Source organism: Acanthochromis polyacanthus, chromosome 8 (genome assembly GCF_021347895.1).
Source record: "Acanthochromis polyacanthus isolate Apoly-LR-REF ecotype Palm Island chromosome 8, KAUST_Apoly_ChrSc, whole genome shotgun sequence".
NCBI classification, from domain to species: domain Eukaryota; kingdom Metazoa; phylum Chordata; class Actinopteri; family Pomacentridae; genus Acanthochromis; species Acanthochromis polyacanthus.
The window spans coordinates 9,722,700-9,743,071 of record NC_067120.1 but is presented as its reverse complement, the minus strand read 5'-3'; the positions used below and the strand labels follow the sequence as shown (position 1 = coordinate 9,743,071).

Genomic DNA, 20,372 nt, shown 5'->3' with positions numbered 1-20,372 from the left:
CCAAATGTTTGGCAAAATGTCAAACAACCAGGGAGAATCTGGGGGAGAAAAAAACACGGCTTTGAATTTTGATCTGACTTTTTTCGGCCTATTTATCTTATCAGTAATTTAGCATGAAAAGGGATGTCTCTTCTTTTTGTACAAGCAGCTTTCTGATGAGTGCATAATTGTTGTGCAGCCAATACATTATCTTCAGTTGGCAAATTAAAAGTTTCAATGCACTATTCCACACAAGGTCAGTTCAAACAGGATAGGATGTTAAAAAGCTTCCCGTGACAAATTGCTACATGTGCAAATAAAATTTGTAATGCCAGTACAGAGTGGAGGTGTACTGTCTTCTTGGGGGTAGGCTTCACCCCAGTGTAATAAAAATGAAACAAAAGTCAAAGCTTTTCCCAAAAGGGTGCAACATATGCCTGTACTGTATAAGGTCACCTTTAAGGCTGTGCACACAGCGAACAGGTACGTTCAAAATATCAGTTAAGCATCTGCTCACAACTTCACAGCTTGGATGATTACAAGTGTTTGTTTCTATAATTTGCTGTAGATTGCTTTTGATTGAGGAGGTGAGTTTGAGAGGAGCTTGTTCAACTCCTCATATCTCATCACAGGTGTAGTGAGATGAGATTAGGGAATTTGTCTTACCATAATAAACCTAAATTGTGAGCAAATCATCCTGAAAATTGCTGAAAAAGTTCAGAAATGGCAGCATTGCAGGTTTTTCAAAGGCAAAGCATAGCCTTCCCAAATTGCAGCCATCTGAGTCATTCAATCCCATTAGAGAAATGTGTTTCTCTTAATGCAAATGGATAATCAAGAGCTCTGTATCAGGTCTGGACGGAGCACCAGCATGACCTGCTGCGTGTACACAAACCCCAGCTGTAGTGATGGATGGCTGCTTGACAGAGTGTTGTTCTGTGAGGTAGTGGAAGAAGAATCCCACTGTGACTCCCATCCACCATCGCACACACAAACATCTCAAAACACCATATGTATCATTGTCTGCAGATGCCGAGATGAGGATGTGTGACAAAGAAACAGTTTGTAGTGTAGGTGTAATGAAAGGCTAAAAAATTGTGTGTGTGTGTGTGTGTGTGTGTGTGTGTGTGTGTGTGTGTGTGTGTGTGTGTGTGTGTGTGTGTGTGTGTATGTGTGTGTGTGTGTTATTGCATAATCGGGTACACATAACAGCTCACTTGTCTGATTACATCAGAGACACAACAGGAGTGAAACTCAGTCACCTTTGCCATACCGGCTCTCCTTCTCTGCTGTTTTCTGCTCCATCTGTCGTCAACAGGAGGGTAACAAAAGAAAAAGCAGACAAAGAGAGTGAGAACGAGATCCGCCATCCTTCCAGGAAGGACCCTGAAGGGTTTGGGCCCCTGAAAAATAAGGCTAATTTGAAGGTCATTTAAAGAGCGCCAGGCGGTGCAGCTCAGGAGGGGGGTCTTGGAACAAGTGCTGGGGGAGCGGCTTGGTTCGCACCGCTGTGAGGTAGGCGCTCCAACACTCTCCCTGGTGCTCTTCATCAATCTCTCCCATCCACCAAGAGCCTCCTCTGACCCACATAGCAGCCACAGGGAGGGGGCTGCCTTTCTTCCATTATTGATACCACTGCATCACACAACCTGAACTTACCTGAACCAAGTCAGCAGATGAGCCACAAAAGGTCAGAGAACCACACGCAGACATTTAGCCTCTCATTCACATTCACAGTCAAAGGTAAGTGACAAAGAAAAAACCTTTTTTGGTATTCCAAGTGTTTAGGGACCATTTGTTTTGGAAGCATATTCATGGAGGTGGGGGTTAAATAGACGGTTCACTCCAGTCTTCAGCATGAGCGATTCAACATTTAACAGAAGGAATCCTTTCTCCTGCAGTCAGGATCATGCTGAAAGTGCACTGACTACACATAAGTCTTATTTATGTATTTTAAATTGGTATTATTACATCAAAAAAAAAAACTCTGAAACTTAACAGATTTTTGGACATTAAAAATAAATCTCAGATCCTATGTTAGTTGAAGTGGGATGGAAAGTGAGAGGTTATCTATTGCTTTAGTTTTTTCCTGCTAAGACATTTTTCAGATGGAGTTAGAAGAACAGGTGAAACATCTTTATCCTGGACCCTTCTGAACTCCAGCACTCTGAGAGCATCAATAGGCAACTTGTAGATTTTCCCCTGGTTAACACCAAACTGACAGGGTGTGCAAGGCTGGACCAAGGACAAGGAGCTGCACCCCTCTCTCATCATTCTGAGGGATGTCTTTGGCAGTGTTATCATTGTGTGCCTGTGAGTGTTTTGGTTTGAGGTTGCAGGGATACAGACAAAACCCTCTACATCATTTTGGAAATATCTTGTTAACAGTTTTCAATAGCAGCGAAAGCTTGATTGCAGGCAGCGAATTGAGATGAAACTCCTCCATCCGTACACGTATCTCCCTGTCACAATTCTACTAAAACTGCAATTATGAAGGAATATACATCCTGCCTGCTCACACAACACAGTGATTTGTTTAGTCCGCCATTGTCTCGACAAAGAATGGCAATATCACCTCCAAAGCGCTCCGTAATCTTTGATTTTGACATTGAATAGAAAGGAGAGAAGAAGCTTTAGCGGTGAAACAATAGTAGATTCGTTTTCCGCGTATGCCTCAAATTAGGCCAAGGTTTAGGTAAGGATAAACACAAGTTAAAGCCATTCCAAGTCTTTGCCATAGCAGAGAACAATTCACGTTTGAATACAACAGTATTGTTTAGCAAAGCGCTGGCATGAAAGGATGCTGCTGGATGGAAAGAGAGCTTATCTTATCGTGCTGTAACTATCATGTCTTTGCTATGGACAGCTTCAGCCAGTTCAAAGGAAGAGGTGTCTGGCTTAAGTGTCTGGCTTTGTTTCCACTTAACAACGGCATTACTTGAGCAAATACTTTGATTATGTTACTGAAACACATTTCTGCGAATAGCCCAGCTTTATCTGAAGTGTTGCAGCTGTGAAGACATTTGCATATTTTCTGTGAGTCAGAATAGGATACCTTTGTGAAAGTGGTAAACCACTTGTGCAATTTAACAGTCAGAATTACAAATTGTAGAATTGTGCCAGTTTCTTGTAAATTCAGAATTGCCATTTAAAATGTGATGAACTGCGTTGTTGTCTAAGATAAACCAGGAACATCAGACGGATATTCAACCATTTTGTAATGATTAAAGACGGCCTATGAAAATGTGTCACATTAAATACAGTGTGCTCTATCTGTTTACCATTTGCAACAACAGGGTCTCAAGTTCGCTGAAGAAGAGTGGGTGTCTGTGGGTTAACTAACACGGGAAGTGGGGACAGCTGCCTAAAAGATAGGTGCTAGTTTGTGGTTTTAACAAATAACTGTGACATATTTGACAAGCATGAGCATCGCATGATTGATGCTTCTTGCTGATTGTGTATGACAGTAATAAGAGTTGGGTTTGTCGGCTTCATTTATTTGCGGATTGGATCCATAAATTGCCTACTTGTTATGCAAGACTGGCCCATTCCTGTGAGGAAAGTTAAAGCTGGTTAGAGTCATATGTTATGACGTGGGAACAATCAAGCCATTTTTCATTAAACTGCTTATAAGCTTCTTATAATGTAATTTTTACAAACACTTGATGTTTGATATCAAGATTAAATTTGCTTTAAATAGCTTCAAACTTCTGCTGATCCAAGATAATTCAACTAAAACACAACAATGTAAATTGCGTTATGCATTTTTTTCATTGTGATTCCGCTCAGTGAGGTAATCTTGCGACCACTTACGTGAATCCCTCTGCATGTTGATAGCACTGTTCCTGCACAGGCTGGGGAAAGTGTTGTTTTTTTTTTATTTCTTGTCTGTGAGCGCACAGTTATGTGGCAAAAGTTCAGCGCATGACTTGAGGGAATTCACCCAAACTTTCTGGGCAGCTAGTTGCAAGACAGGTTTCATGACAAATCATGTGTTTCAATCTCAAATTGGGTTTCCTAAAAGAAAATCATTGAAAATCTACAGTGTGTGTACAGATGGTATCGTGCCTGTATAATTTGTTTTTCTGTTACTGCCGCTGTCCAAAAGACAAGGAAGTTTTCTGTTTTCATTTAAAGCTTTGGCTTTGCAAGTGAAGCTGACAAGGTTACCATGAGCCTCTTAAACTGTGAACAGGAAGGGCAAGTGCTAGAGTGCTTGGGGACAGATTTCTCTGGTCAAGTGACTCGACAGATGAAAATGGAATAATTGCAAGCACAGGACTCAGCCAAGGCAGACGATGATCAAAGTTATGAAAGACTGAATGAAAAGCTTCTATTATCAACAGATTGCATTATTCTTAGGATACACATCTGTCATATCAAAGGGGCATTTTAGGAAGAAAGCATTACTTAGAATTAAATATTTAGAGCTACTGAATGTTTTATGAATTTGTGTCTCAATAAGGTGATTCACCCCTAAATGTTTTTGGACTAGAGCCACGGAAAATGAAGAGCTTGGGAAGTCTAAGATGTTAAGGATAAACTTACATAAAAAAGTAATTTTCCATCGCCTCTGCAATGCCTCCCAGCGAAATCTATAGTTGGGCATTGAGTTGAAAAAGGTACCATTATATGTACAGGTTTGGCTGTATATACACAAGCCCACACAAATGCTAAACACTACAGAAATACTTTACAAAGTGAAATACATCATCTCAAAACCTTGTGCAAAGAGCTCATCATGTTCTTTAAGGTTTTCTTTAACTATTTAAGTATCATTGTCGATACCTGGATGCAGGCAGCTCTGCAGAATTCAAAAGAAAGAAAAGATGAAATGACACTACCCAAATATCACTCAAAAACTAATTTTTAAAATGATTGATTTGTATTAAATCATTATTGTTTTCCACAAAGAATGTATTATTACAAACCAGGATCAAAAGTTACAGATGTGATTCCAGATTAGTTGTGAAAATATTTTTTTGAAAACTGATGCTGCAGTGAAAAAAACTTGGAAATGTTAGTCTGTCAATAATTTTTCCATTTGCACTTTCTATCATATGCTTGCTTAGCAGTCTCAAAGTGTGGCAAAATGCAACAGAAGAATGTGATTAGAAGTGTTTGAATGAAGTTTGGCAAGGGTGAGAAATTTTAAGTACTCACCCTCCACCTCTCATCATCCAACCCCCCCCCCCCCCACACACACACACACACACACACACACTCCTCTAAACGTCTGCACAATCACACTAACACACAGATGTCAGAGAAGTCTGAGCGACTCTACCCCTGTCACTGGGTGACTGCTGTGAAAACAGCACCACAACCGCCGCCGCCACCCCTCCTGCCTCCCCCCTCTCTCTCCCTCTTCTCTGGACGCCAGCCTGACATACCAGACCTTGTTCGTTAGCGCATATTTTTACCCACCGTTACTAAATTAGGAAGCCAGAGGGAGCAAATGGAGTGTGGCTGCCAAGGCAGAAGAAGAAGGGTCTGATCAGGCTTGGGTTTGCAGAGGGCCCATGCCAACCCTACCAGCTTCATTAAGAGCCACTTGGGTTTCAGAAATAGAAGCCCAACAGGGAGCAGGGCCAAACAGAGCCCTGAACGACCAGCCAAAAACTCACGGGACAAACAAACAAATAAACGAGTTGTCTCATGGCGTGCCAGAATCAACCGGCAGCAGCCATCCCAAGGAGCCATTAGAAGTTATCTTAGGCAGTCTTGCACACAAAATGTGCCCTGCCCCGAGTTTAAAAGTGGTGACGGTACACACACTGCCGGCCCGATACAGAATAAATTAACCTAGAAAGCTGTCTCTAGAGACCAATTTCTCAAAGCAGCCACAGAGACGTTACTTCTTGTTTATTTGGCATGGATATTGGGCCCTGATGTAAGAAAGGATATTTTCACAAGGAAATGTACATTTCCTCCTCTGGCTATAGGCACATAGCTTTAATGTCTAATAAAGCACAGTGGAATAAAGATATACCTTATCCTTATTTTATTTTTACAGCCATATTCTAATTCTGAAAACCTTTCCGTTCTCAAAGCACCATCGACACTTACAATTCAGATCTATATGACCTTAAAATTGTAAGAACTATAAAATATAAGAACATTACATGGAACTGAAACAGATTGTAAACTCCTTGTCACAAAATAAATACCTTGACGGTGGGGAAAGCATGTTGCTGTGTAGTACACTGAATCTGATTTATCTGCATATTATTTGGACAGACAACAAAGCCTGTGAGCAAACAACATATATTAATCTCTGGAAATGTAGCTTCAGACAAACAATTAGAAAACACTGAGGGAATATTTACTCTTTTAAGCATTAGAACTAGAAGTCATAGAGGAATGTGTCTAGGTTCATTGTTTACCATCTCATCTGAGTGGCACCTCTCAACCTGTGCACCATAGTGACTTCAGCCCATTTAACACCCACCCATTAAAACTAATGAGCTATTAGCAGATGACTTTGAACAACTTAAAGGTCAGTGTTGCATCGCTCATACAGTGTGTTAACCAATAAGGATAAAGAGATGGTTCTATATGGTTTTGATTGACTGACAGGGCTGCATGTTTTTCTTCTTTTGATGGTGGTGTGTTTGATTTTATGGCCCTTGAAGGATGCTCTCATCATGAAACACTTTGATGGTATTGAGATGTTAGCCCCTTTTTAGCACATTAAAATGTGCAGATGATCAAATGAACATTTATAAATCATAAATACCTTCTTAAAATGCTAAGAAAACAGAAGCAGAGGCTGCAGTTTACATAATACTGAGGGAAATAAAAAAGGAAGGATGGCCTCCAGGCTTACATATTGCCTGTTTAACGCTTTGAAGTATGCATGCCCCTAGGGATGGCCAAAACCCCAGCCATCACTTCTTAAAAGAGCACAACAATATTATAATACTCCCTTGAGCACTACTGTAAAGCCTACAGTTTCTCCAGGTCCAATACTTATGTGTTACTATACTGACATCTTGTGGACGTAAGTTGTATCTCAATGAGGAGAGCCTTTAAATGGCATTTCAAGCGTTTACAAGACTTAGTACTTAATGTAGTAAATCTACATTTTCTTTGAGTAGTAGCTACTCTGCTGGAAAATATAATTAATTTCATATTATAAGCACATGTAAGCAGGTTTATGGCTGCTAAAGAAAATGTGGCGCCCTGTTACTGCCCTGTTCATCCAACCTAGTCCTATGTGAGCTGTGTATTAATTTGACAGACACGTGGAATTTGAAAAGCACAAATCTACGAAAGAAAGAAAGAAAGAAAGAAAGAAAGAAAGAAAGAAAGAAAGAATAAACAAAAGAGACATTTCAAAATACTCTCTGGTTAAAACTTTTTTCACATCGTAGAAAGTTTTACTTTACTTTCTTAACTGTCTGTATAAAATAGCTGCTACTTAAGATTTAAAGGTGTGCAGAGTTAATTTAGGGGTTCACAGTTACTTTCCAGATGTGGAGAACGGACTTCAAAAAATTTCTATATCTTGATAAGTTTGATTTTTTTTTTAAATTCCAGGACTATGTTTTTAAGTTACACATACCTGTGACTAAATATGTTGTGCCATTGTACAATCACTGTGATCAGTTGTAATGCACAATGCACACAAATAAATGTTAAACTGAGTCATAGTGTTGTTGAAATTGCACTTACTTTAATCTCTGGTTGTTTCTAATATAATTTTTTAAAAGGACAGTTCATTACATATAAAGATTTTTCTAATATACTTGTTCTCCTTTGCACTAAAATGTCGGAAAAACTTAGACTTATTGTTACTCCTCGGTAATTATGCTATAAGTTTACTGGTCCAGCCCCTTTGAGATCAAATTAGGCCGTATGTGGCCCCTGGACCAAAATGAGTTGACACCCCTGTTCTACAATGTTTGAGAAATGTCATAGATGAGCTGGTGTGCTTGAGCTGCAGTAAGTGCAGGCGTAAACTAACCGTGACGTCACCCGTTGGTTTCAACGCTGAGAAAACGAAGCCCGGATTTTGCTACTTCCTGGTCGCTGTTTTGGATTTTTTGGAGCCAGTGACGTAAAAAGTGTCATCAAACAGGCTGGACCGGAGAGCAACTAGGGGTAGGATTGGCTGAGGACTCTCTTATCCCGCCCACATTTTACCGCAGAGGCTTCTGTTGCTGTCTATCAAGTATAGCCACGCCCCCTGGCTCCGCCAACTTTAACGATTTATTTAAAATTCAGTATTGATTTATTTTAAGATCGGCCACCTGATCTCTCATTTTGACCATGAAAACTAACGGGAAAAAAATCCTGAGTTGTAGAAAATCAGTCTATCATATTTTATTTTTTCCAAAAATGAATTGGGGTCTATGGAGAAAAAGCTTTTTGGAGCCAACCCTAGTGGACGGCGTGATACTACAAGTTTTGAAACTTCCGGGTTGGCTTCAATTCTGGAGCCAGATGCTACGTCCACTATACACAGTCTATGAGTAAGTGAGGAGGAGTGGATGGAGAGAGAGTCAGGAACCACACAGAGTTTGCTTATTTTCAGATACAAAGAGACTAAAAACATAGAACAAACTTCCTAAAGTGTACCTTTAATCAAATGTCAGGAACAGCAAAAAAGACTTATACACAGATGCTTTCTTTAAATGGGGCCCAAAGATTACAAAAAAACATGGTTGTTCCTAAAATCATAATCATACAATTTATTATTTCCCAGAGACGTTTCTAATGAAATGTTTAAACTGCACTTCAGCGGATAATCAGTGACTTGGAAATGTTCTGAACTACTAAATATACCTTCCATGATATAGGTGTCTTAGGTCATAGGTACCACAAGTTCAGAATTAGTTCAGGCTGTGATTGTGTGACTTGTTGCACCAGGTGACTGTTGAACTAAGCAAGTCACTTCAAAGGGATTGAATACTTATGCAGTCACTTAATTTACATTCTATATTTTAAAGTAGTTGACATTGTTTTGTAGAAATGTGTTTTCACTTTAACATGAAAGGCTCTTCTTTTGACAGGCAGTCAAAAATAAAGCCAGATGAAATTTTCAGTAAAAAAGTGGGAAAACTTCCAAGTGGGCTGAATACTTTTCATTGACTCATAGAGAGAAATCCACCAAACTGAAATATTGTATTTGAGCAGGTTCTTTGGTGACAGTAGGAGAGAAAAAAAACTGTCTTTAACCAGAAAAAAAGCTCTGGAAGAACCAGGCTCAGAGAGGTTGGTCATCTGCCTTGAATAGTTGGGGTAAGGGGAAAGGAAAGAGCATGAGGGATAGTAGTTGGAAATTCTAAATCACTTGCATTGAGTTGTCACATTTCATTTCATTTCATTTTCTTCTTTCTTTCTTTCATTCAATTGTAAAATAGAAAATGTTTTATGTAAATACACATATTCTCCAAACTAGAATGAAAGAGAGCAGAAAGAAGACCACATTGTTATTAAAGTTTTGGCTTTTAAGTAGTGAAAAAAACTCAAGTGAAATCTGCAGGTACCATTAACTAGAATTGCAAAACCATGGCTGTCCATTTTAAGTGCTACAATATAGTTAATTGACGCACTCTTTTGCAACCATGTGTCATATTTACAGCGTTTGTAGTTTTATTTCCAAGTCATCAACTGACATAACTATCTGTAGCATCATGTGTAACCAGAATTAATTTTTTGTCATTTAGAAACGATGTATGAAGGTGCGTTTTCTATAAACACTATGGTTCTTGAATGCACCCCACTTCCTAATGTGCCTCCAGAAACAGCGACTCAAGAGATGGATTCTGTAGCAGAGTACCTTAGCGTACTAAGCATGGCTTTAGGAGACTGGTTCCAGTAACTGGCATGCTTTCAGAGTTGAATTTTAGGCATTGTAGCGTTTCACTTGCGATAATATTTGGGGTTGTTTTCAAAAGTGGAGGAGCGGCAGCGGCTGGTCTCGTTAGCAACTGTCGCACGCGCAGTGTAACCACGGAAACACAAGTATCATGGCGCCGCGACCATTTAAATCACAAACCTGCCACACAATTTTGTAAAAATGGAAGACCAAGCACTGACTAAAACTCGACCTAATTCTTCAGAGTTTTCGACCGAGTAAGTGTCCTTTTTCTTTTTTTTTATTTTACCTCCACTTTTGTTTAACTTGTTCAGCTCTACTGCAGTCCAGCTACATATTGGTGGTTCTGATGCTAACTTAGCAAGCCAAACATTATATAAACAGCTCAACGACACTCTGTTCAGTTCAGTCAAATAACTGGGAGTTTGTGCACGTGTAGCTTTCTATAATGTGACATCCCTCGTGTCACCGAACCTGCAGGTCCCCAGAAAGCCTGTCCAGCACCCACAGAGCTGCGGATGTGTCTCCTGACTGTGGTTCGGATGTCCGGAGTCCCTCACAGACCCGGTGTGCCAGGAAGGAGTTCATAATGATGTCTCCACAAGAAAAGCTCAAACACTTTGACAGCCGGGCTCAGGCCAGTGAGAACAACCAGGAGGTAAGTATAGTATAGGTCGAAGTAGTGTTATGAGTATTTTGCAGTTAATTGTCCCCAGTAGATGTACTTTCACAATTTGTTATGCCGATTTATATGCATAGATCTAAACATGCTGTAGGCACATCCCGCCCAGGCCACAACTAATAACTACTCCAGAGGTAATTTGCTGGCACATTAGTGTCCTTTTGCGAAGTCCTATACTGGTTTTGATTGCATTTGGGATATGACATTGACATGGAGCATTTGGCACTGATTATTTATATCCCTGTATGTAATGATAAGATGATAAAAACTCCTAGTTAAGGTTGAATATATCGAAATGGATGTATTATAGTTTCATGGTAGATACAGCAGCAGTATGCGAGGTCATGTTTTACACCATCATTTGAAAACTCAATTTTGATTTGTCCGTTGTTCCTTTCATTTATTAGCTATACCATTGTTGTCTCATAGAGGATTGCAGGAAGGTGGACTCTTTTCCACACAGTTATGTGAATATGTTACTGTGACCAGTAAGGAGATACCAAACCAAACATCCTGATATCTGTTAAAATGCTACAGGTAGTGTATCTAAATTTCTCAAAACCAGATTAAGGCCTTATCAAGCTCATAACCAGGATACTAATGTGAATATATTGTCATCACATTTGACAATACAGATGCTCCTAGTCTTGAGTTTTTTTTTTAATCACTTTTCAATTTTGTCTGTAAAATGTCACAAAATGAGAACGATAGTAGATTGTTGTTTTTCATTAACAGGCCAAACCCAAAAGTTTTTAGGGTTAATGATATAAATCTTTGAATTTTAAGAACTACAACCAGTCCAGTGGATGGCTGCTACTAAATTACAAACAATTGTTCATGTTTTTAAGAAAGGTTGACAAGTCAAGTTGTCATGAATTATTTAAGGAAGCATTGAAGTAAGGGTGTGTAATATTGATATGACTTTTAATGTGTGATACAATGGCATATAAAGACACACGGTATTAACAGACATTAACTGTATGTGTTCAGTTTGATGCTTCCGTTCAGGATCTGGTGCGCTGCGTGGCTCTAACAAGGCTAGTATATGGGGAGGGACACCTGAAAGTGGCCCAGGCCCATGCCAGGCTGGCTAAAGCATATTTCTGTTTCAAAGGTAAGACGACAAAGATGCTTTAAGGTTCGCTGTAAATTTCACCGAAAATTTGAATCACCTTACCTTGTATTAAAAACTTGAAGTTGAAATTGAGTCAACTTTTCAATTTCTTAAATACAATATAGGCTATACATAAATAGCTCAATATGATTCGTTGTTGTATTCACAGTGCTTCACAGTGATTTAGATACTTCAGTGATCAATCTTTTTTCAGCCTGTTATTGTGCTTTTTCCTCTAATAAACACCACATAAATTAAAGAAAATATTTTTGAATTTGATAATAAGACAATGTTCGCTTAGTTTTTCAGTTTGTCAACGGTATTATGGCGTTCGCCTCTGCAACGACCTGCCGAAGGACCTCAGGGCTGCAGAGAACGTTCATGTTTTTAAGAGCAGGCTCAAAACCCACCTTTTTAGTCTAGCTTTTAGCTGATATCTATTCTTAGTCTAATGTTAAATTTATTTATTTACTTACCTATTAATTTTTGTTTATTTGTTTTGTAAAGTTATATTATTTTATTATGACTATTATTATTATTCCTGTGTTTTATCTTACGTTTTACCCTGATTTTATCTTGTTTTACTTAGCTCAAGTCTTTTCCCTTATCCCAGTGTTTCCTTGGAGGGAGCCCTCTGTATCGAGAGCGGTGTTCAGCTGTGACTGCCTGGGTGCCGTGAGAGCACGAGTGGAGTCTAAGTGTCCCTCACACGCCTCCACTGGGTGCCATGTCATGCCCTGGCTGCCATGGCTGACCTGCTGCTCTCAGTGCAGACGGCTCCTCAGGTGGTGTTTCCTCCTCTGGTTCATCTGTACTCAGCCATATGTCAACTATTTTAATGTCTGTCACTTCACTGCATGTTTGCGGGGTGGGTGTGGGTGGTGGGGAGGTATGAGTGTTCCTGTACTGTGTGGGATTGGGAGGAGGTGGGGTTCAATGGTCGGATCGTGAGGCATTGTTTTTAACCTGTAAAGCACTTTGCGTTGCAATTTTCTTTCATGAAAAGTGCTATATAAATAAAATTTGATTTGATATTGTCTGTTTCTCTAGGCTGGGCATTGCAGGCCCAGGAGCACTCAGTCCTGGCTAAAGAACTGCTACCGTTCTGCTCTACCATCTCCTCCTGCAAGCCTGAAAATTTAGAGGTTCTCACATGTCTTCTGGACATACACCTCACACAGGGAGGTGCTTCACTTCTTACAGACAAATATCCTTTCAATAATAGGTTTGACTATATTGTATGGGATTGAATGTATTTATGGACTCAAAAAAATGCTTGAAAAATCCTTGACTGCTTAACTTTTGTGGAGGCAGAATCGTCTTTCCTGGAGGCAGAGCACATTATTGAGGAGCTTCATCAACAAAATGTTGTCAGCCAGGAAGAGAAGATAAAGACTCAGCTGGAAATCTCCACTGGTCTATGCAGGTACAGTAGTATGTAATTCAAAAAATATATAATTAAAATAGAAAAGTGAGCAAGTCAGAATTTACATCCAATAGTGTTTAGTATCAGGTGCAACTCTGTTTCTAGTAGTGCTGTCTGGTAATCAGGTGATTGGCTCTATTTTCTTCCAGTATCATGTCCAAATTGAGCCAAATCAAAAAGTAACAGGCTTCTTCAGTGGAAATTTAAATTATAGGCTGGAGCATGAGAGCATTTAAGCAATTTCTGTTGTGTCTAAATATTAATTTTTCTAAAAGTCTCCTAGTTATCATGACTATATTTTCAGTTTAAGTTTGACCACAAGATGGCAATAGACTCCAGCAAGTTTGCACAGAATCTGCCTTTTGCAATGTTTGTCTCAGAGACGGGATTTGTGCAGACTTATTTATGCGAGTATAAACACCATTATTTCATGTTCTTTTGAAAACAATCTCTTATCCAGTCTGGATTTCCCCTATTATTGTCCAGTCCAATCAGCACAAAGCGTGGGTGTTTTGTAATGATGCTTACAGACATGGTGGGTGGGGTTTCTGTATGTCCACTCAGTCAGTCGCTGATGAGGCAAAGGCACAGATGGAACTGAACGATGTGTCCTCTTTTAAAGCATTTCTTCATGAAGTTTCTGCCTTTCTTTAATTTCTTTTTAGCCTTGATCTTCTCCTCTGTTATATATCCCTCTGCCCCTTTGAGATATTGTAAAGCCCTCAGCTACTGTGTTAAATGCCAGCTGCTTTGTTTAGTTGCTTAAGATTGACTACTATTTATATGTTAAGTATTTGTTTCAACCGTTTTAGAATGTACAATTGTAACCTGATGGTCGTATTTTACAACTGAGGTCCCAAGGGTAGTACACATGCTGAGGAAAAGATTACAGAATTAAAAGGATCATGGTGGAGACACCTACACAGAGATCAAGTGGAGTACAGATTGATAGTCTTTTACGGGAACTGTGTGGCCTTTGAGTATAAAAAATAGCATCTACTTGTCATAGCTTAAATTACTGGTGGTGAAATTAGAAGCACAACCAGGAAAGAAAATATAGTCTTGCCTGGGTTTAGACCCTCCTACTAATGTCTTCATGTTTATTTTGATCCTGTTAATCCTGGTATGTGAGACGACCACTTGGTATCAAAGGCATGCGTCTTGACTCAGTAAATGGTTAATGCTCTCACTTCAGATCGAGATCACTGAGGTAAAGTGAGCTACAGCCATAGGAATTTGTAAATTATGCCATCTTGATCTGTTTCAGAGAGTCAGAGTTTGTTGACATGATATGTGTAATTGAAAAAATGTGCAGACTCTGGCTTGTGTGTAAGCTTACTAAATCTCTTTTGTTAGGTGATGACTAAGAATTTGGCATGCGTCTAAAGCTCTGTCAGTCAACACTGTTGTGATGGAGGGGAATGTTCCCACCAAAGCCTGGAACAATGAAGTAAGCTCAGCTCTCGCTATAGATCCTCGTCCAAACATTCTGCTCAGTTTGAGATTCACTGTCAAGGTGTGCACTTGTGATCAATCAGTTGAGATATTTCTATCAGGAGGAGCTTTATTGATAGGTTTATATTTTTTGTGTCTTTATTCTTAGTCCATGCCAGCTAAGATTGCTTCTTTTCTTTGCTTCATTGTGATCACTGTAATAAAACTGCAAATTTAGTTCACATATTATTCAATGAAATGATATCTAGTTGAATAAGGAATAGAAATTCTCTCCACCCTTAACTTAATTTCCATGTTCCTGCATCATATAATTGTGTACTCTGTTTACCAGTTTTGTGAAAATGGAGTTTGTACTGTTATCAGTGGTACTGTTCCACTATTCTTATTGTTTATGTGGGCTAATAACTGTATAGTATATGCAGCATGTATGATCTCATGCTTGGATCCAATTTCTAGTTGATTCCCTTTGAAAAATGTAGATATTTTCAATAACCACTTATTCTAGCTGTACAATTCTCTGTGATTAGTTGACTGAAATAAAACCAGCAGGGATTCTGCTGTAGACAGCCACAGTTGAGACCAAACGGTAGTTAAGTGTGTTTTTTTTTCACCCATATCCACCTGAGGCACTCAATAAAAAGCCCCATCAGTTAAAATGCCTTGTTTAAAGCACCGTACGAATTTGCTGAAGTAGATCGTTGTGTTTTTGTCCCTCTGTTTTCACTTTGGCTCGGCTTTACTGTATCATTTTCCAAATGAGAGCCCAGCAAACTTACGTCAACCATTTTCTGGAAACATTTACAAAAGAGTTCTGTGTGGCTTGCTTGGCAACACATCTACAAATCCTTAATTATTTTAATTCCCAGCAATGTGGACTCTTGGTATATTTCAGTGGGTTCTGACATATTACTGTTCCACCAGGAAGTGCATAAGGATGTAGAGTGAATGAGAGGATAGAGAGGCATTGTGTCTGTTTGTCCATGCAGGCAGAATGGTAGGACTCGAGCCATGCTGGAATGTAGTACAGCTTCAGCCATCTCTGCTGCCCTAAAAGGACCTGAAGTGCCTGCCCAATGAACACTTATGGGTGGGGCACTTCTTCCATCCATCAAGACGTGTCAGGATAATCTTAGATTCATGGGAAAATTAGAAGAAATGAGTTTTCACGGTGTTTTTGTAACCTGTGCTGCTGGTACATAGCCTCTGAGCCATAAATACCCAAATTCATGTGGTTCAGAGACGTAAGACTATGAAGCTTGTATTTTTGGTTCCCACACATGTTGGCCACAGTAAAAACATTTCATTCACTCACAATACTGGAAGGCACATTAGATAACTCTTAAATCAAATGGGACACTGCCACAGACTGATTTTGACTTGTCATTTAGAAAACCACACACAACCACTGTATGCTCTGTACAGTGTGGACAGGCTTTTGAAAGGGGGTTTCCTGTACTATTTTGTGATTGTAATGTTGCTACAGACAGTGTAGTAGAGTGCATTTTGCCCTCTGACAAAGGCCACCCCCTTCACTGGAGAGCTGAATTAAATTTAGAGTCCATTAGAAGGTTAGTACCACAGCGTGATGGATCCCATGTCCTTGCAGAGGATAATGCAACCATCCACTCTTCCACCCTCGTGCTCTGTAGTAGCCAAAGCAGCGCCATCCAGCAGGACAGGAAAAGACTGGCTTTTGAAAGAGCAAAGAGCACATGAAGCTTAAGAGGAACGCGTACACAATCAGGCGACAAATTGTTATAGAAAGCACTGTTGCTATCCCTGTTTTCTCAAGTACTATGCTTAGAGATCTCCAGCTCCCGTACTCCAAAAACATCCCCTAATTTAGACATATTGGAATGGGAATTTAAACACACTGAGGGGGTTAAGAGCAGTTTAACCCTCAGTCCCGAAGGACATTGATTTGTGAATGGCTGCAACCAAAAAAGAGTTAGAAAAGCAACTTTTCCCTATTATAGTTTGCACTGCACCAGGCTTTAACTGCAGACATCAGCCAAAGTCTTCACCCCTCTGCAAGGCCTCAGTTTGGCTAGACTAACGTAATTGCTTCAGTAACAAGAAACAGGCTCATAGCACTGAAGTAGCAGGTGTGAGGTTATATAGTGTACAGTCAGTACTTCACTTTTTAAAATAATATTTTGTTGATCCCTGTACGTAAAACAAAATGCAGTGTCGGCTGCAGATGTATACTGCAGATGTGATGGTTTAAATATATTTTAGTCCCCTATAGGTGTGTAGACCAGGCTAGATTGGTCACTGTCTAGTCATTTTGTTTTCCAGTAAACAGAAGAAACCTCAGTAAACAGAAGGTGTATCCTTCTTCTGTGATGGATTGAATCATGCAAACAATGTTTTGTGTACAGAATAAGACGGCATAGTTAAGTTACAGTATATTCAATCACAATGGTTAAATTATAGAGAGGTTGTGAACATATGAAGGATAACACTGAGCCACATCCATGTGATATCATTATGTTTGCCTGTTCGTCTCTAACAATCAGTCTGTTTTTATGTCCTTTCTGCTCCACAGGGTCTATAAGAGACAGAACAGACCAGAGGCAGCCTTGAGCCAGTGTGAGAAGTCTCTGCAACTGCTGAAGGATTGTAGTAAGCCAGAAAAGGCTTGCTCTGTCTACAAGGACATGGCTGCCATCGAACAAGACAGAGGTCATTTGGACCAAGCCATAGAGCTTCTTTCCAAGGCAAGAAGTATATCACTTAGACCACTTTTACATCATAAACAACTCTTCTGTACAACATACACAAACACGTGAGGCCTTCTTTAGGACAGTGCCAAGCTGTTTTATTAGGTACGGTTGCTACACTTCTTATTTGGTGGTACGTGATCTGTCTTATTTCATGTTGTTTCTGCTAGGCTCATTCCATTGCTATGAGTCACAACCCAGAGGAGCTAGAGGGGGCTCAGATCTCCCACAGCCTGGCCCTCATCCTCTCTGCTGCAGCAGAGCCCCATCACAATGGTGAGTCTATTCACATAAACAGGCTTGGCCTGAGCAATATGCACAAGGGGTTAATTAGGATGTGAATATCCTATTGTCTTCCTATATGTCAAATTCTTTAAGATGGTGTTATGGAAACTAGCCTTATAACACTCTTTTGAAAACATGTCCAAGTTCAGCCCTGTCAAAAATCTCAAGGCAAACGTATGCTCCTTGGTTGCTATGGAAATCATACCATCTGGAAACTGTGAAAATTATCAGCCTGAATTTATGAGGAAAATTATCATAGTAGTACAGGTTTTCATGATCAACAGTAATGTAAAATTATTGCCATAATTTAAGTACACATGTATCAGTTTTTGTATTTTCCCCATGCTGCTTTAGACTCTGCAGGACACTACTTTGAGCAGAGTCTAAGTGCATACAAGAAGTGTGCAGGTCCACTGGATCCAGCCTTTCTTAATGCCCAAGACGACTTTTGTCGCTTTCTCCTCACGAACGGACAGCAAGAGGTGACACACACTCGCAAACTAAGATTTTTTACGACCAGTCAAACAATTTCAGCATTAAGATTTCCTTTCAGGTGCAGAGTAGCACACATCTCATATTTTTGCTAATACAATTTTGAAACACACATCAAGATTATTTTCACGCATTTTCTCCATAGAGCTGCACATGAAAACATTATCTCAGAGTTTGTAACTCTCAGGTGGTTGGTTCTATTTGCCATAGGACAGATGGTAAGAGATAACTAATCTATTTTTAATATACCTTTGCAGAAGTGTGTAGAGATCCAGAGAACTAGTCTTGATTCTAAAAGATCTGCATTTGGTGACGTGAGTGCTGAGGTCGCAGACACTCTTCTGCTTATTGGAAGTGTGGAAATGACTGAAGGCAAGATGAACCAGGCCCACAGGACAATGACAAAGGTAATTATATATTTTTCTTATTTACCGTCTTATAGGAGTAATGCTGCACACAGTAGTAGCTGTCATCGGTTTTTATTAAAGACCCAACAGTCAGCAGGTGTGGCCACCTAAATCAGTTAGAAGGTGAGAGGACTGTTGAGATCACACATACAGTCTCTTTCATTTTGTGGTGAGCTATTTCCACCATCTCTCTAGAGCTCAGTGTTATCAGAGTCGCATGCTAATCTTGGAAGGGTGCCGTGTGCAGAGCTGCCCTCCCTGGTGTAAAATATCACACACAGTGACTTTGTGTTTCTTCAGTCTGGATGGACCCTAACAGATGGGCAACACAACTTTGGAAAGAGAATGGCAGTTTGCTAACTGCTGTCAATTAAAGGGACACTGACCCCAATTAGTTTAGTAGGCCATTATGTCCTTTGAAACAAAAGTGACACTCTTCTATCTTTCAGCACACAGGCGTTGAATAATCAGCAGCCTTTAAGTTAATCTAACCACGTTTCTCCTCTATAGTTACTACTGTCTTACTTCATTCCTTATGTAACATACTGTTTTTGTTTTTAAAACACTGTATGACCACACATTTGCCCCATGAGATCACTTCTGCCATCGACTGAACATACTGAAATACGCCATGAAAGGGGGCTTGCTCCATACTAGTAATGACATGCCTGTAAATAAAGGAGCCTGGTTGCTATGTTGTGTGGTGTTGTTATTGCTATCTGAGTGCAGAAGGGGTCCAAGTATGACAGGGTGCATCAGGGCTAACTCTCTCCACACCACGTACAACGAGTAACCTTTTTTTTAAAGTACACTGACACAGAGCGTTTTTATAGCTGTCATCATGACACCAGTTACACTCTGAGTAACTTGTGCTTTTCCAGTGGAAAACTGGTTCGTACAGTCGATACAGTGCACAAGAGCTACTAAAAACAAAGAGAACAATGGTGCCCACAGACACACATTTGACATTCCCCCTTTCCTCTGAAGTACTGCTGAAAAAAGGGCCTTCCATTACATCAACCTTAGCAACAGTGAAAACATCCAAGAGGCCAGATGGATCTGTTCCAGATTACCAGTGTTTTACTTTCCCTGGTGAAGAGCGAAGCTTTTCACTCCCTATTTCTCTGCTTTTACAAAATTCCCTTCACATCTTGCTATTCTTGATGATTGCAGAAATAGCTGGCAGGCTTTTATCATATCTGTTACATCACTGTCACTCTCTGTGCGTATGTTGTGCAATAGTATACATGTGTTTACTGTTAAATGTTCTGACGTTTCTGGAGTTGAAATTAAGTCATACTTTCTTACATCATAGAGCTAAGCAATCTTTGCTTATTTCTCTAATTTGATTAAATCCAACTACAGATGGAATGGAACATGACTCAGGCTGAGTCTTTAAGTTGTTGCCTACTCCTCAGATTCCTGGGGTGTTGGTTTAGAGTCCGTACAATAAATCTAGGAGATCCCCCTCGCTGACCTGATGCTCTGAGTGGACAGCGCAGGTGTTACATAAACCTTGGACAGCTACAGTGGTTATTTTGGTATGTTTAGTGCATTCACATGTTGCTAGGAAGTGTTGCTTCCCCTCTGAATGTGAGTTGCCCCTCTCATCTTTCACTGACCACTCTCTCTGCTCTCAATATTTTTTTTTAAATTGTAGTGCCTGAAGATCCAGAGTTTGTTGTATGGTCCTCAGCACAAAAAGACGAAAGCCATACAGAAGGCTGTGGACATGCTTGCTCGGTAAATCTGCAGAACATGGAGTTATATTTATAGTAAAAGTGTAATTCCTATTAAGACATTTCACTCTCCTGATACTAAATTGCCCGTTAACATTTCTATTTTAGTAGTATAATTATGTCTCCCGATGTCAGTGAAGCAGCAGATGTGTAAGAATGCCGCCCATGTTTTAGTGATTCAGTCATGTACTGTCTGTTTTCAGGGCACCAGAGGTGGCTGAGAGACTGCAGAGGCAAGGTAGAA

At 39.9% G+C, this 20,372-nt stretch overlaps 1 protein-coding gene across 1 annotated transcript in view; it reads left to right on the top strand.

Moving 5' to 3' along the window:
• The first annotated feature begins 9,711 nt into the window (after nt 1-9,711).
• The window catches only part of ttc23 (tetratricopeptide repeat domain 23), a 37,982-nt gene continuing 27,321 nt past the window's right edge, over nt 9,712-20,372 (top strand). The window contains exons 1-11 of the mRNA XM_022211228.2: nt 9,712-10,062; nt 10,286-10,463; nt 11,478-11,601; nt 12,652-12,808; nt 12,902-13,027; nt 17,031-17,202; nt 17,376-17,481; nt 17,845-17,972; nt 18,240-18,389; nt 20,050-20,132; nt 20,332-20,366. Coding sequence (XP_022066920.2) covers nt 10,007-10,062; nt 10,286-10,463; nt 11,478-11,601; nt 12,652-12,808; nt 12,902-13,027; nt 17,031-17,202; nt 17,376-17,481; nt 17,845-17,972; nt 18,240-18,389; nt 20,050-20,132; nt 20,332-20,366 — 1,315 coding nt within the window. The 5' untranslated portion in view covers nt 9,712-10,006. The remainder of the gene's footprint in view (nt 10,063-10,285; nt 10,464-11,477; nt 11,602-12,651; nt 12,809-12,901; nt 13,028-17,030; nt 17,203-17,375; nt 17,482-17,844; nt 17,973-18,239; nt 18,390-20,049; nt 20,133-20,331; nt 20,367-20,372) is intronic.